The 17,137-nt window shown below is 33.9% G+C and overlaps 1 protein-coding gene across 5 annotated transcripts in view; it reads right to left on the bottom strand.

Moving 5' to 3' along the window:
* Positions 1-17,137, bottom strand: part of EPHA7 (EPH receptor A7) — a 165,187-nt gene that overhangs the window by 58,630 nt on the left and 89,420 nt on the right. The window contains exon 6 of one of the 5 annotated variants that reach the window (XM_060115326.1): positions 16,154-16,716. The exons of the other annotated variants lie outside the window; for them this stretch is intronic. Within the exon in view, the coding sequence (XP_059971309.1) occupies positions 16,553-16,716 (164 nt within the window). The 3' untranslated portion in view covers positions 16,154-16,552. Of the gene's footprint in view, positions 1-16,153; positions 16,717-17,137 lie in introns of those variants that run through there. 5 annotated transcript variants of the gene reach the window in all.

Raw genomic sequence — 17,137 nt, 5'->3', positions numbered from 1 at the left:
ATCCCCCTTATTTCTCTAGAATTTGAAAATAAATTCTAAGATTTTATTTAAAAAAGTTATTTAGAACATAAGTTGAAGCTCCAAAGAGGGCTTCAGTTTTTGTGGTTTTTTTCACAACTATTTCTATAGTTTATATTTCTATACTATTTCTATTGCTTCCTGATATAAAATACATATGTATGGAATCAATGAACAATTGAAAGAGTTCGTGAAAGAAAAGCATAAACTGGACCTTAAAAGATGGGAGAAGATTTGATTAAGCAGAGAAAAAGGAAAGTAAAAGGTGATGATAGTGAAAAGAGAAATTATGCAAGTAAATGTCCAAGGAATCATATCAGAGGTTGAAGCAGTTCTGCTGTACAGAATTTAGTGGATTGAAATCTCCTAATAATGCCCTAATACACTCTATGTTGTTTACAAATTACTTTTTGTAAGGAATATTTTCTCCTGCAATTTCTCTATAACCACCAAAAACCATATGGGCAATTCCAACCTAATATGCCCATGTAAGAGAGAGAAATACTTCTCTGGTCACAAACAAAACACAATACATAATATTAAGCAATTAAGTGACAAATAACTACTGACTCTGAAAGTGGCTTTCCTTCTAATTCTTCATAAATTTTAATGCTAATTTAGACTTATTAGACATATTTAGGTTATGGTAAAAAATACAGACTGTAAACTGCCAAGCAGATGAAAATCAGAGTCATTAATTTATTCTATTACCTATGGGAATAAATACTGGGAACTAAGTAAATCCTTTCCCCCCCACCATTGTCAACACCTCCATTAGTGCCATCTTTGCAAACTCATAGAAAGATTTAAAAAAATATATTGACCCCATATGTCCTGAATGTTCTCACAGAGGTAATGATATTTAAAATAGTCACCATTATGCTCATTAACAGATATCCAAAAGAAAAACTAGTGTGGTCATCATTATTTATGTTAGAATCATACTTATCTCAACCAAGTCCAAACATGTCTCTTACTTTAAAAGAACTTTTAAAAATATGATTTGACTGGAGAATTGTGGAAGCAGCCTACAATTCTTCTCTACTCTCATAAATCCTTCCAGGAATCCCAGTTGGAAGACTCTTTGTTTTGCTGACATGCCAGAGATTGAAAACTTCATATTTTATCTCATTTAATGGGATAAGGAAACTGTAAAAGTTTGCTTCTGTGGGAATGAAAATATAAAAAGTGCCCTCAGGGTGTCTGCCAAGTATTAGGTTGCTACAAAGTACCAAGAAGATTTAGGAATATATTTTTCAACTACTCAAATGGATTTAATTAAATGGTAATTCCTGATGATATACCCAACCCAGTAATGTGTGCATGGCACAGAACTATGGAATTAAAAATTATAAAACCAGAGGCATTAGATTAAAACAGAGACCTAAAGCTAGATAGTATTTCATGTAACCTATGTTATATTGAACTGAATATAGTCATTTTTTATGTGAAATTAATTCCAATGTTTAACAAAACTCAGTGTAAATAAGTTGCTTTTTCTTTCCTTGACTTCTAAGCTAAATTCATGTGCAGCTCAAATCATTTCATATATTCATGAAATACGTAAATAATACAGACCCTCTAAAAATCTACCTACATTCTCTAAAGCATGAGAATGTCAGCCCTCAGTTTATTTCCAGCTAGGATAAGATTTGAACTGAATTCTATGACCTACAGTGGGAATGCCAGGTTCTCACTGATGTTTTGGTTCATCAGGTGAGAGAAGTAAATTCCCTTTTAAAAGAGTGAAAAGTCTCTCTATAAAAATAAAACAAATAACCTAACTATTTTAATAGCAATTATTATTTATTTATTTTATTTTATTTTATTTTATTTTATTTATTTTTTTTTTGCTGTACGCGGGCCTCTCACTGTTGTGGCCTTTCCTGTTGCGGAGCACAGGCTCCGGACGCACAGGCTCAGCGGCCATGGCTTACAGGCCCAGCCGCTCCGCGGCATGTGGGATCCTCTGGGACCGGGGCACGAACCTGTGTCCCCTGCATCGGCAGGCGGACTCTCAACCACTGCGCCACCAGGGAAGCCCACAATTATTATTTATTTTAATAGAAAATATCAGAGTAGATTGATACACTTAGAATTGTTCATATCTCAATTTAATCGTAACAGAATTATCTAATATAAAAAAGTATAATTACAAATAATACTATATTTGAACATAGGATTTTAATGTAACTGCTAGAAAAATGAAATCAGACTATAAATTATCAAGCCTACCTAAATTGTATCTCCTTACAAAGAAAATACTTAATGATACTATCATTGTATCAACCAAATGTTATATTTCTCTGTATTTTCTATGTTAGAAAACCAACCAGTATGACAATACGTGGTATAGGAAAAAAAATTCACCATGATGACAAATATAAACATAAAATTCTAGTTAAGGCACTCTCTATCCCATATAGCAGAATTAAAATGAAGATAATAAACCTTTAATGAACTCAGCTAATGAACTCAGCTAATGAACTGAGTTGTTCTGACTCTGATAACAAATTTTAAATAATTGGTTTTTTTTGCTACCATTTTCAGCTTTTTCTGGACTAAATTATTCCCACACTACCTTAGCAAATAGATATTATGGAAAGAAGAGTTTTTAACTCACCCATTTTTTTCTTCCTAAAATAAAAATTTCCTTTAAGGAGCTGAATCTGTTCAATGAAAGCTAAAAAACTGTTTTTAAATTTTATGCTGTAAAGTATACAATTTTTGAGTCAAACTTATTTGTACTCCCATTAGGCTGATTAGTACAAATAGAATTTCATAGCATTCAGATCCAGCAGTTAGCAGACCTTGGAAAAATGGACAATTATGGTAAAATGTGTGTGCACTTATGCTACATATTAATACAGACCAATCTTTATAACTTATCCCCTGACGACAATTTGATCACATCTTGTCCTCCTCCTTCTGGGGAAAGCTCTCATCCAGGCTTTGAGTCCAGATGAAACCAGGAAGATTTACTAATAACAAAAATACCTTCTATGGTTACTATAAAATAGTGAAAGTAGTAAACAATTTCTACCTTGTTCTCAAATATCAATATTTCTTCACGATGAATATGGATGTGAGCATTTTTGTTCGGATGTCAGCACTCTCAGAATAAAGAGAGAACATTATCCTGAGCTCTCCCGCTGGCAGTGTTCCCTGGTGAAGTGTGTAGGGTGGGAGAGATGTGTTTGAGCAGAATAAGCTAACAGTATCAGACAAACAGTATCAGAGTCACAGAAACCTGACACTATCCAAATAGGAAGCATATTCTTTGTATGCTGCCCATTTTTAATCTTTTGAGGTTTAATCACTAATGAGTGATACGCTACATGAGAACTCTGTCTCAGGCTCTGACCATTCCTCTTGCTCAGGATAGTAGAATCTTTTCTCTGGGGCTCACTGTGCTGAGCACACTGGCCCTTCAACACCTGCTCTGGCTACAATGTAACAGATTTCAGTACACAAGAGGAAAAATACTCATTCTTTTTTTTTTTTTTTTTTGCTTTTATAAGTAGTAGAATCAATGCACTATTAATTCTGATAATAGTTTAAAATTCATAGTTGAATACTTACATGTGGATTTTTAAAACCCAATTAATATGACAATTTTTATAAATAATTCAACTATCTTTTAATTTCAGAGATCTTTCCTTGAAGGGTACAAATGGAATAACCTTAACTTATGAAATTCCTCTTGAAATGTTGGCCACTTTAAAAATATTCTGTTTTAAATACTTTATAATATGAAATACTGATAATAAGAAATCATTGTAGTCATCAAAGTTATAAAATGTTTCCAGTCAAAACTTTTTTCCACCATTCACCACATTAATACATCAATTGAAAAGCTAGTATTTATTTAAAAAATAATGGCTTATAAAGAAATTATCACTTTTATTGAAACAATGCCAAAAATTCCTGGTGCCCAATAAGGTTAATCAGAGATGTCTTTATTATATATGCTATTCAAATAAAATCCATTTTTCAAATTTCATAAATTATGGTCTTATATAATTTGTTTAACTAAACATAAGTATATGAGAAAATGAATACATACCTACTCAAGTATCATGATACTATTAAAATATTTTATACTAAGATGTTTTATTCTTGAGTTACATGTAAGTAAAGAACAAAATAAATGTTAATGTAGAGACTAGCAACTAAAATTTGCATTAATATAACTTCTGATATTAATGAACATGAGTAGTTGCACAACTAAATAAACAATGTAGATAGATGTTCTGTTAATCTCACTTACAACAGAAAATAACATTCTTCAGTTTTTACTTTTTAAAAGGCAAACAAAGAAAGTGAGGTCAGGGTTATGGAAAGCAAGTTTAGAGGTGAATTTTAACCATTTTAATCACTTTATACTTGGCTCACAGTCCTTGATGGTTTTATTACTTTATCAGGCAGCTAACGAATACATTTAAAAAGACTAAAAAGGGCGATGTTTTTGAATACTTTCAATAAAGATGAATTATTATAGTTAATTTGCATTTTCATGGTGCTGAGTTTTGGAATAAATTACTTGGCATATGACATGAGTCAAGTTCATATAAATTCTGGTTATGGCCTCAATGGAGAAAGTTATACTCTCCAACCCCCAAGTAACTTTTCAGTTTCATTGTGGAAGACATTAAAAATTGAATGAAAATCAGCAATGGAAAGCCCCCTGGTAGATGACATCAATTTTTTTACATAGTGTTTCACTTTGTAGCCTCATAGAAGTTCAAAACAAAACTCAAAACTCAAGGCAAGTTCTCTCCTATATTGTTAGATACCGTGTACGCTGAAATAAAACCTGTGTAAAGCAATTTAACAATAAGCACAAAATCTTTGACTGGGCAATCTTATTTCTGTAAACGTAACCTAAATAGATGCTAAAAGGTATATCTTGAGAGAAATAGGAAGGGATTATCAATTGTGGTGAAGATTTGAAAACAATCTAAATATCCTGCATACGTTAATATTATAAAACCACTGAAAGTAATGTTTTCAAGAAATATTTCATTTCAAGAGAAAATGATCCTATGTGGTATTGAGGAAAAAGTAGCATATAGGATCAAATAAACACTACTAATGAAAATCTGGGAAAATTTTAACTGTTGGTGATCATTTTCTTTCCTGTTTGAACACTGTACATATCTGGACTTCCTATTTTCTATAACAAACACATGTTGCTTTTACAGCCAGAAACAATAAATGTTATTATTAGAGAACCTCATGTAGCAAAACATTCTTATTTGGTATAATCAGAGGTACAAACAAAATTTAATATACATACCTAAGCAAAATAAGACATATTTTCTTTTTTAAATAATTACCAAATATGAAAATTTTAAGATTGCAAAATTAAACCCAAGGTATTTCTCATATGATTTCTGGTTTTAAAGTGACAAAATTTTTAAAAATATGTATTAATCATTAGAGTTAAGTATTCCTTAGAGACATGGTACAAGCAGTATAAAGACTCAAGCAGAGATTTCCTTACCCTGTAATGAGGAAGAGGACCAGACTAAGGAAGACGGTTTCAGGCTGGGAGAGAGGGAAATTAGAAGCAACAGTTCCATACCTAGCACTAATTGGCAGCCAGACACAGAGGGTAGCAAATACATCACAGAAAATGAAGAGTTTAGGGATAGCCTTTCTCTTCATCTTTTCTATTCGTCCTGTGTTCTATGTTATATTCCCAGTCCTTTTACTTCTCTTCTCTTTTCAATTCTTTTGCTTCTGTATTGTAGTCTATACTTTTTCCTCCATTATTTTTCTGTTCCATTAACCACTTCATCCCTGTCTTCATCTGTTTATTCCATTGTCTGGTTTCTATAAGATGTTAGTTTCATTGACAACAGCTGTCTCAACATGCACGACAGAGGCTATTTAGAGTGTTCTGAAAAATAGTCATACTGAAACAATCTTACTGGTTCACATTTTTCCCCTTGAGGCTAAATAAGCATATCCCATAGGAAGTATTTCTTTTCATTGAGGGAAATATCTAATTTTTAAAAAACTATACATAAAAATAATTTACATCAAAAAATAAATGTTGAGGGGAATTCTCTGGCAGTCCAGGTGTTAAGACTTCACCTTCCAATGCAGGGGGTGCAGGTTTGATCCCTGGTGGGGAAGCTAAGATCCCATATGCCTTGTGGCCAAAAAACCAAAACATAAAACAGAAGCAATATTGTAACAAATTCAGTAAAGACTTTAAAAATAGTCCACATCAAAAAAATCTTTAAAAAAAAAGTTGAGAAGTTTCAGTTAAATGAGTAAGTTGCTTTATTTTTAAGAAGTGTTACATGGGAAAAAATCCTATATAATACACCCAATTACCACTACTCCTATTATGTTGTCTAATATTAATTATCTATTATTTAATTGGCACAGTTACCATCCTAATAACTGCTATGATGATTCAGTTTCGAAGATGAAGAATTTTAGGCCTGGAGGAAGATTTAACAAGGTAGTATAAAGACATCTGACTGCAAAGGGCAGAGACACTTCCCCAGACCCGCCCAGCTCCATCATATCTCCTAACCTACTTCACAATCATCAGTTATAACATGCATCTACTGAGCATTTATAGATCTTCATTCAACCAACAGAGTAGCAAGTCCACCTTACAGACATGACCTACAACCATGACCAAGAATTAGAACCACAACCTGAAAACCATGTTAGTGAACATTACTCAGAAGAATACACGTGCCAATCTTTTAAAAGGCAACACCTTGAGTATCTGCTGATCTTCCCTTGTTCAACTTTTTACTACAGTGCACCATGCTTTTGCCTTACCAATTTCATGGCCTATGAAGCTATTTAGGTTTCTCCCAATGTGTTATTTTACTTATGATAAACAATGTGCTGATAATTCACTCAGTTTTACCCTCCCTAAGAAGCAGTTTATGTTTTCTTATAAGAACCCTACTGGAAGACTAGGCCTCCTGGAATGGGTACCGTAAAATATATCTATAATGCTTTATGAAAAAGTTGATTTCATGGGACCTGTTGTAGAAATTAAACTTCCTCTGAGTCGAAGAAATAGCTAAGCTCCTACTTTTTTTTTTTTTAGGCTTCATTGAAATTTTATTAGTTTTTCAACTAATGTCCTTTTCTGTTCCAGGATCCCAGCTAGGATCCCATATTGCATTTATTTTAAAAAAAATTTTTATTGGAGTATATTGATTTACAATGTTGTGTTAGTTTCAGGTATATAGCAAAGTGAATTAGTTATACATATATAACTCTTTTTTAGATTCTTTTCCCATGTAGGCCATTACAGAGTACTGAGTAGAGTCCTCTGTGCTATACAGTAGGTTCTATTTTATATATAGTAGTGTATACATGTCAATCCCAATCTCCCAATTTATCTTTCCCCTCCTATGCCCCCAATAATCATGTTTGTTTTCTACATCTGTGATTCTATTTCTGTTTTGTAAATAAGTTCATTTGTACCATTTTTTTAGATTCCACATATAAGCGATATTGTATATTTTTCTTTCTAGCTCCTACTTTTTTTGAACGTGTTGAGAGGCTACAGTGAGAAGACACGATGTAAAAGGAAGCATATGAGTGAGTTATGCTATCACAGGAATGTTCTGAACTGTCGTAGTTATGATAACAATAGAGGGAAACCAACAGATAATTAGATGAGTCTACCCTCTCAAACCACAACTGGTATGGCAGGTGCAGGAGTTATTTCTAAAAATCTTTTCTATTTAACAATGAATATGTAGCAGATTTTCTGTGTTTAAGTCTGAGAGTGTAACGTCCCCTTTCTAGCTCCCTAAATAATGTGAAAATTAAATCCTTGTAAGTTTTTCATTTCTTGAACATGTCAAGTAGCTTATAACATTAGGATTTACTCTTACAGAATCGGCCTGAAAATATTTAAGGGTTTTCCCTGTGGAGCTAGAGATATTTTTAGAGACCTTAAAAGCTATAGTTTGTATTTGATTATGTATTACATTTACAGGACTTTTAGGTTGTGTGTAATACAAGTTCATTGCAAACATCTACACTTTTAAATCAATATCTACTCTTTTAAATGACTACCCATCAGGTCCCAAGTTGCTTTTTTTTTTTGATATGCAATTAATAATTTACACATAAACTACTAATTGAGATAAGTAATTACTTTTTATATCAGTTGGTAAAAATGACTAAGTAAACCTAAAGCATAGATTTTCACTTCACTTCTAAAATAGAAGAATTATATATTTTCAGGAATTTCCTGTTGATTACTGAGTTTCTACATTATATAAACAAATGGTGCTCATTTCAAGGTTCTCAGATATATTTCCTTATATATATGGCTTCTAAATGTGTAAGTGATGGAGCTATAAGAACAAATATTGAAAAGGTTTAGAAGTCAGAAGGAAAATAGCTAGCCTTGACAATAGAATACTAAACCACACTCTTAAGATGGAATGCAGTAATTTCATATTGCACATTTATTAACACTACCTCCTGCATTTACCAGGGTCATTCCTCCCTAGCTACTCTTTGCCAAACATGCCGGATACTTTGCATTTCCTTTCTTCCCTTCTTTTTCTTTCTGCTAGGATGAAAGCAAACTTAAGGGCAGAAGCCCTTGAGGGCTTTATTCTCTATTGTGTAAGTTGTATGTTCACCTTGGTAGCTATAAAACAGTCTTACAGAAAACCCATAACCTTCTGGCTTTGGAATTTATTATAGGGATTTTAAAGACGATTTACTCTCTTAATTATATTTTAAATAAGCTAATGTGAAAATGAATTGACATTTCTCCATGCATGATACTTGGAAGCATGTCCTAGGAATGTATGGTATAAACAGCAATAGGAACTAGCCTAGAAACAAAGGTGTTCAAAAAGGAAAGGTGCTAACTTGGGGGGCATGTTTATATAAGACCCAGTTTTGTGCTGGTTTTGATAGTTTTTATGTATGAATTATGGACCATCGTGGATTCCCTGACACATTTTTCAGGATATTCTGTTTTAACACTAGCAAAGTGATTAATCCAACTATGAACTTTCTTGAATAAGGCCTTGTCATATGAAGGTTTAATTTTAAGCAGCATTTGTACTCTGTCACAGACTTATACAGAATAACAAGTATAAATATTGACTGCTTGGGCAGAACCAACTTTGCAAGAATAAAACAGAGCTAAGTTATGTCCTTCCTTCACATCACCTCCCACCCAATCCCTTCAGCTGTTATAAAAGCAGAAATCCTTGACCCTGTCTAGTACCTCAATATGTGAAGCTGGCTCCTGCTGCCATCACAGCTGGCTTAAGAACCCCTTGGAGAGTCATTAGCTACAGAAAGAGATGAAATAGTTTATCTAACGAGGTTACAATATGAGTTGGAACTCTTCATCCTCCTTCAAGTCAGCCATCCAATAAACACAGCTCTTGTTCTCACCCCTATACCTTCTTCATAATCGTATTCTGTATCTGGAATGCTCTACCATTTCCTTTGGATCAAAATATTACACTGCATGAAGAGCTAATCCAATTGTGGCACTACTCTTCTCAGAAGAAAAATATTGTTCTTATAAGACACACTGTTTTCCTATGTGTTAATATCTCTCTCTCACTAATTCATGGATTTCTTAAATGAAATTATATATATATATATATATATATATATATATATATATATATAATATATATGTGTGTGAAAACACTAACATAGTGCTTGGTATATAATATGGCTCTCAAAAATGTTAGTTTCTTTCTCTTGCTTTTATTTTGCCTACACATTCTAGCACAAATTCTAGTTTTCACTGCATGGCAGAATAAATTGGCCTGCATGTCTCTGTAGCTTGCCACTATGCTACCATCTGCTTGGTGAGAAAGTGAAAGATACATGTATCGATAGAAAGAAACTACTTGGAATCAGGCATTTTGAAGGCAATGAGTTCAGTGGTTCACAGTATCTAAGTGCAGGTTTGTGGACTAGTGCTATCCCTTACGCAGTTTTCACTAGAAATGAGAAAAAGACAGATAATACTAAAAATCAGTGCATTTTAAATAAAGACAAATGTGTTTAATTTAAAAGATGCCATGAATCATGCAATTTTATGTTTTGCTTATACAGTTTTTTTTTTTTTTTTTTTTTTTTCAGTACGCGGGCCTCTCACTGTTGTGGCCTCTCCCGTTGCGGAGCACAGGCTCCGGACGCGCAGGCTCAGCGGCCATGGCTCACGGGCCCAGCTGCTCCGCGGCATGTGGGATCTTCCCTGCATCAGCAGGCGGACTCTCAACCACTGCGCCACCAGGGAAGCCCGCTCATACAGTTTTTAAACACAATTGCTTTTAAGAAATAGTGGAGATAAAGCTATTCAGTCATTTTTTTTGTTATCTTTTTGCTTTGTAGTCTATGTCATTATCTTTATGGTGATGATATCATAATGCGATTAGTTGTTAAAGCTTCCTGAAGTCTTCCTTGTCTGTCAGGCTTTCATTTTTTTTTCCCCTAACTTTAAAGTTTCCTGAAATTCTAGAATCAGGAAAATATTATTTGCGGCTGACAGAAAAAATGGTGGTCTGACCAATATAACTAATTTTTTCTCGTGTTTCTACTTAATTTTTGCAGTCGTTTAAATTTAGATTTCAATTCTTAACACATAAATAACTCGTAACACATTTAACACATAATATGTGTTTAATAGTTCACCTTCTTACTAATGTCACAATTCAATTCAATTTAACAAATAATTACTAAGGGTTTACTATGTTCACACAACTCTTCTGTTAGGGAAATAAAATCAAAGAAAATAAAGATCTCTACCCCACTGCAGCTTATATTCTGCAGAAGAAAGACAGACAATAAACTTAACAACTAAAAAAATTATATAGTGTGGGACTTCCCTGGTGGTGCAGTGGTTGAGGGTCCACCTGCCGATACAGGGGACACGGGTTCGTGCCCCGGTCCGGGAAGATCCCACATGCCGCGGAGCAGCTGGGCCCGTGAGCCATGGCCGCTGAGCCTGTGTGTCCGGAGCCTGTGCTCCGCAACGGGAGAGGCCACAACAGTGAGAGGCCTGCGTACTGCAATAATAATAATAAAAAAAAGAAATTATATAGTGTGGAAGGTGAAAAGTGCTCTGACATAAAGACACAATAGAGCAGGGTCAGAGTACTGAGAATTTAAAAGTTGTCACATTAAGTAGGTTGTCAGGAGAGACTGCATTGAGAAGGTAGGCTCTGAACAAGGATTTGTGGGAGATGAGTTAGCCAAACTGATATCCAGGTGAAGACAATACTAAGATAGTGAGAATACCAAGAACAAAGGCCCAAAAGTGGGAGCATTTCTGGTGTGTTTTAGGAACAGCAAAGAGACTGATAGGGCTGGAGTAAGTGAGTGAGGGGGGTAATGATAGGAGACGAGACCAGAAATGTTAAGGAGTTGAGGTAGGAAGCACAGAAAGCCTGGTGTACTTTTACTCGTGCTCTGAGTGAGACAGGGTGTTATAACAGCTTTCCGGTCAGAGGAATAAAATCGTATATGCTTTAAGAAGACTGTAGTTGCTGTGTTGAGAACTGACAATAAGGGGCCCAAGGTAGAACAAGAGACCTGTTAGGAAGTTTTGCAGTCATCCAGGTAAGAAATACTGGTGGCCTGAAACAGCCAAATAGCCATGGAAGTGAACAAAGTGGTCAGATTCTACATAGATATTCTGTAAATATATAAATATGTTGAGAATAAAGTCAACAGGATTTCCTGAGAGACTGCCTATATTAACAATCAAGTAGTATAATCTTTATTTTGTAACCAATAACTGATCATTTTAAATTCACATAGAAAATAATATTTATAAGGCAATGAAATCGTTCATTTTATAAATTTTTTCAATTTATGTGGTAAGCTGAAAAATAAACTTTCCATGCTGAGGATCCCTCTTTACTGGTACATATTTACTAGATATTTGAATGATGGACTGTATGTTAAATTGGGTAATATGTTACAATAAGTATGTTAGATAATTAAAGATGTGACCTAGTGGTAAAATCCGTGGCATGTCTTGTGTGCTAGTATTAATGGGTTACTCATTTAAGGAAGAGAAATCACCGATCTATTTCATTGATTAATTAACCTTGTGAAACTGTAGAAATTTTATCTGATATTATATTTTCATGCCTGGTTTTATTTTACTCAGAAGTGCTTTAATAAATGTTGTATTTTAATACTAAGAAGATTCAGCATGTTGGAATATTCTGCAGATTTAACAAAAGCTTAAGGAAGCATTTTGATATATAAGTAAAATTCGAATAAAGATTAGGTATATTAGTTCTTTCATTTCAAAAGAGAATTCTTTAAAATTAACATTGTATTTCCATGATAGGTAAAGTGATTAGAGGCTGAATATTCTTCGCCATTTTAAAAGAATACAATCATTAGCACAAAATGATTTGTAGCGCAATTTTACTTCACTTGGGAGAAAAACAATTCCCTTTCATACTTAGTAAATATATTTAAGAATGTAGCTAGAAAAAACAGGTTCTGTAGAAGTATAATGCTTACTTTTCTCTTCCGTGGTTTTAAAAAGATGCTATTAGACACAGGTCAGATGTGCAATTACAACTGAGGGAAGTACATACATTTTACAATAAAAAATGTGTTGCATTTTTTGATAATAAATGAAATTTCATAAGCACCAGTCAGAAAATATAATTTGGAAAATTATATTTAAAGCTTACACAGCTTTACTAGTATTTAATGCTTTAGAGACAAGATGGCCCAACACAATTAGCCAAGTTCTGAGGCAGCATTAAAATCCTGAAATATAGGAATGTAGGGAGCTTACCAAGTCAGAAGTTTTCCAGAATAATTTTGATTAGTTAAAATATAATTTCACTCATAATATGTCTCATGTTTACAAAAGAATTTGTATATTTTATGTATTTTGTTCTCACCTAATAACTGATAAATAAAATAGCAGTAACTTTTACTTACTTACCGTAAGTGCTATGAGGAAGGCTTACAAAAACACAACGTACACCCTGAAGAAGATACATGAACTTCTATTTTTATGTATCTTTTAAATCAGTATATCTCAAACTGCTATATAAACATCTGGCATATGTATTTAAATTAAGGATCACCTGCATACACATAAACATGCACATAACTGGGCTCCAACCCAATTACCTACAGAATCAGGATTTCCTGAGTTTAGGTACCAGTGTCTGCATTTGTAACAAGTACCTGACATGAAGTTTGGGAACATAAAATTTTGAGAATCAAAGAATGGGCAACATCAATATACTATTTGTTGATTACATACATATATATATATATATATATATATATCTCATAGTGGCACAGATATATATATATATATATATGATATGATATGATCTATAAAGAGTCATAGAAAAAGGGAGGTTTGAGAAGTTCTTTAAGGATGGATAGAATTTGAATGTATAGAGGTGGAAGGTAGGTGTTTCTGGTGAGATGGCTAGATTATTAGGGAATAGTTAGAAAACAGTTACTAGATGACTTAGGTGGTAAAAGCAGCCGGGGCTAGACTGTGGATAGCAGGCTGCCATACTTGCTGTGGTGTACCACCCAGACCCCCTAGCTCCTTCTCTCTAGTACTAACTATGTTGATACTGGCTGAGTGGCCCTCTGAAAACTTTTTAGGCTAATAAGAGACACATGGCCCAAGTTCATACTCCCAAGTGGGTGCATATCCAATGACTACTTAATGGTAAAAGGGAGAACAGAGAGCATAAAGGCCTGGCTCCTTGACCCAATCAGGACAACTCTGTAATACCCGCCCAGTGCCAAAGTGCTCTGTGGGATTGGCTGAGGCCACTGTTGCAGTTGCATCTTAGCTCAGGGGGTCTCTCTGCTCAGTCCTGCTACTTTTGCACCCTAGAGTTGTTGATATCACGAGCAGTTCCTAAGAAACTTCCTGTGTGCACATCTCTGTCTCAGACTCTGTTTACTCCTAGAATTCAACCTGCCTCTCCTGCTGAGCTCACAAATTAATGCACTTCTTCTTTCCTTCCTATTTTTCTGTATTGTTGACCCAGTGTGGGTATTGTTTGTTTTAAAATGGAATTATTCCACAAGAACTGTAAAATCTTGAGATTTCACTGACAAAATCTAAGTTTCTGGCTTGCCTTCTGGAATTGCCAGACCTGGCCTCCCTGAGAATGTCTGCATCTTCAGTGAGAGGTGGGAGGCACTGCCACCTGAAAGAAGTCATTCCCTCTCCAGGTCACCAAGGTCCACGTGGCTCAACATTAATTGCCTCAACATTGATAGGTTAATTGCTTAGGGATTTGTTTAAAGGAACTGGTCAGTTACTCAGGTGAATATCTAAACTATGCCCTTTAAGACTTAATTTTGGATCTTAAAAGGACTAGAAAATTAGGACAGGGCATTAAGGCATAATGATAAAGAGCATGAACTGGGGTTTGATTCCTGCCTCTGTACAACTTCAGGTTATCAAACTTTTTACACCTGTATTTTGTCATCTGTAAAATGGAGAAATTAACATGGCCTTATAGGATACTATGAGGATTCACTGAAATGATGTACGCACAGAACCTAACACAGAACTCAGTATAAAGTAAATTAAGCAATCATGTTTTTACACCACACAGATGCACACACTCACACATTTTATTTATATATATAATAGATACATACATATATATACACACACATATATATACATGCATAATTTATACTCTAAGTTATATATTATATACATATATATAATTTATACTATAGGAAAGTGATTTAAACAAGTAAAGTTTAAGAGGAATATTTGAAGAGAGGAAATATAGTATTCATTACCATCCTTTTTAAAATTTAGGAAGATATACTGCAATAAAGAACTACATGGAAATAAAAAGCAAATATCTTTTATTGTCTACTCATAGCAATTCTTTTCTTTTTTTTTTTTTTTTTTTTTTTTTTGGTCTTCTTTTATAAAATATGAAGCTCCCTGGAGAGGCCAAAGAATTTTTTATTTCACAGAGGTGTGCTTTCTGATAAATACACTAGAGTTTTGCAGATACACATGCTTCCTTAGACAATTTCTAAATCTGAACTTACTAAATCATGGTAGGAAACATGCTTTTCCCTGCCCAAGCATTCGGTAAGGAGATATTTTAAAGTAGCATAGTTAGCTCTTGATATATCAGTGGCAGAATCAGGGAGGCGTATTAGTGACTATCTTATTCTGATTTTATACTTATAAAACAGGGATCCCAAATTCATGAGTTCATTAAATCATATTAGGATAAAAAATTCTCTTTGGAGTCAGTGATTCATTTAAATCTCTATGGTAAACCTTTCAAAAGTCATCTGCAGATACTTGTACTCACTGTGGTAAGCAGTTCCGAGTATTCAGGGGACATTCCATCCCCCACTCTGTGTGTGTGCACGCTTGTGTGTGTGTTAACGGTTCTATGAATAAATATATTAATTGATGCTATGGAGGTCTCATATAAAACATCAATCAAATTGGTCATTTTCAGTGAACTTAAAGTTTGAATTTCTATTTTACTAATATAGTATCAAAAGGGGAACCAAACAAGAAACACACTGTAGATTTTTTTATTAACTACAATTATGACTTTTGTTTATTGCTCTCAATTCAAACAATTTCAAATGTGCAATATAGGACTTCTTGATGTACATGTACATTTTGACAAAATAATTTATTTCTAATAATTCATTTTTGGGGGAAAGAAATGAATAAGTTGACTATATTAAGCAGCCAAATATAAATGTTATAAAACTTAGGAGTAAACATACTATTATTCCTTACTATGCTGGCCTTTTATCCACTTCAGTGTGGGCTTACCTACTGGCATCCCAAAGGATAAAATGTTTTCAAATATGTTTGGGGCTCCTGTCATTCTTCCCCAAATGCTTTCCATCTTTCTTGCACTATTCTACTCATTATCCTCTGCCACTTCTTACAGTTTAGCTCATGAAACCAAAATAATGACTTTAAGTATATAGAATATAAAGTTCCGGGAAATATGTATGATTTTGTATGCTTACAGATACATACTATTCATTAGGTACCAAATTTCAACACACGAAGTAGCATGTGTTTCCTGGCCTACTGTAATCATGGTTTTGGAAAGGCAGCTGTTTGACAATTTTATTTCTATATTCTCTATTTTCTATTTTTTCTATTTTATTTCTATTTTTATTTTTGAAGTGGAAAATTCCATCTGGTTTACAATATCTTCCTACAAGGTTAGAAAATCAAAACTGAGGGAATGCTACCCCTAACTGATCAGACTGGCTTTCATACAGTGCTGCTCGTTGGCATCTTTCGGTTTGATATCATTTTTGGATGTAGCTAAATGCCAGATACCCTGACAAACATATACTCCACCAGCTGGATCTCCATCTGCTCGACTAAACATTTTCACACCAAATCTGTATAAAGAGCTATGTTTTCAAAGAGAGTTATCTATCACTGAAATATTAACATCTTAACTCCAGGAGTCCTTCCACTTATACATTTCACATGCATTTAATCACAAATACAAAACTACCTCCAAGTATTATCAGTGGTCTGCTCTTCATTGCCAAAAGTTTCTTCGTTGCCAAAAGTTATCTTAAACCATCCATGAAGGGGGAGATGGACTTTTTGAGCACAGGAAATATTTTTGAGATTTTTCACAGGAGTATTGCTACTATCTTTTGATCTGTTGGCTTAGAAAAAAAGCCACAACATTAATGTTAATGGATAGTATCAATATGATTTTTTCCAAATCTGCATTAAGTTTGTCCTGAGATAACTTTCTTTACCTGCATATGAATATATTAACTAACAAGAAATATTCTTATGATTGAATCCTTATAATATTTATGAGAATGTTTTTTTCTTGGGCCTCAGTTATGTAGAGTGGTCAATTAAACCTCAAGTAACTTTTTAAAGTTTCTACCTGAAAATGAGATTAGCTTCAGGTGGTGTTAAAGAATATTCCATAAACCTCAGTGGCTAGAAGGTTTTTCAGTTTGGGGAAGAAATATCTATAAACCATTATTAGATTTTGGGGGACCCAAGAGCAAATGAAACGTATGAAGTACAAAAATATAACAGGATTGTCACTGAGGCAATAATGGGATCAGA

The sequence above is a fragment of the Mesoplodon densirostris genome, chromosome 12, assembly GCF_025265405.1.
Source record: "Mesoplodon densirostris isolate mMesDen1 chromosome 12, mMesDen1 primary haplotype, whole genome shotgun sequence".
NCBI classification, from domain to species: Eukaryota; Metazoa; Chordata; class Mammalia; order Artiodactyla; family Ziphiidae; genus Mesoplodon; species Mesoplodon densirostris.
Note: the sequence above shows the minus strand (reverse complement) of the source record. Positions and strands in the feature narration are given on the sequence as shown.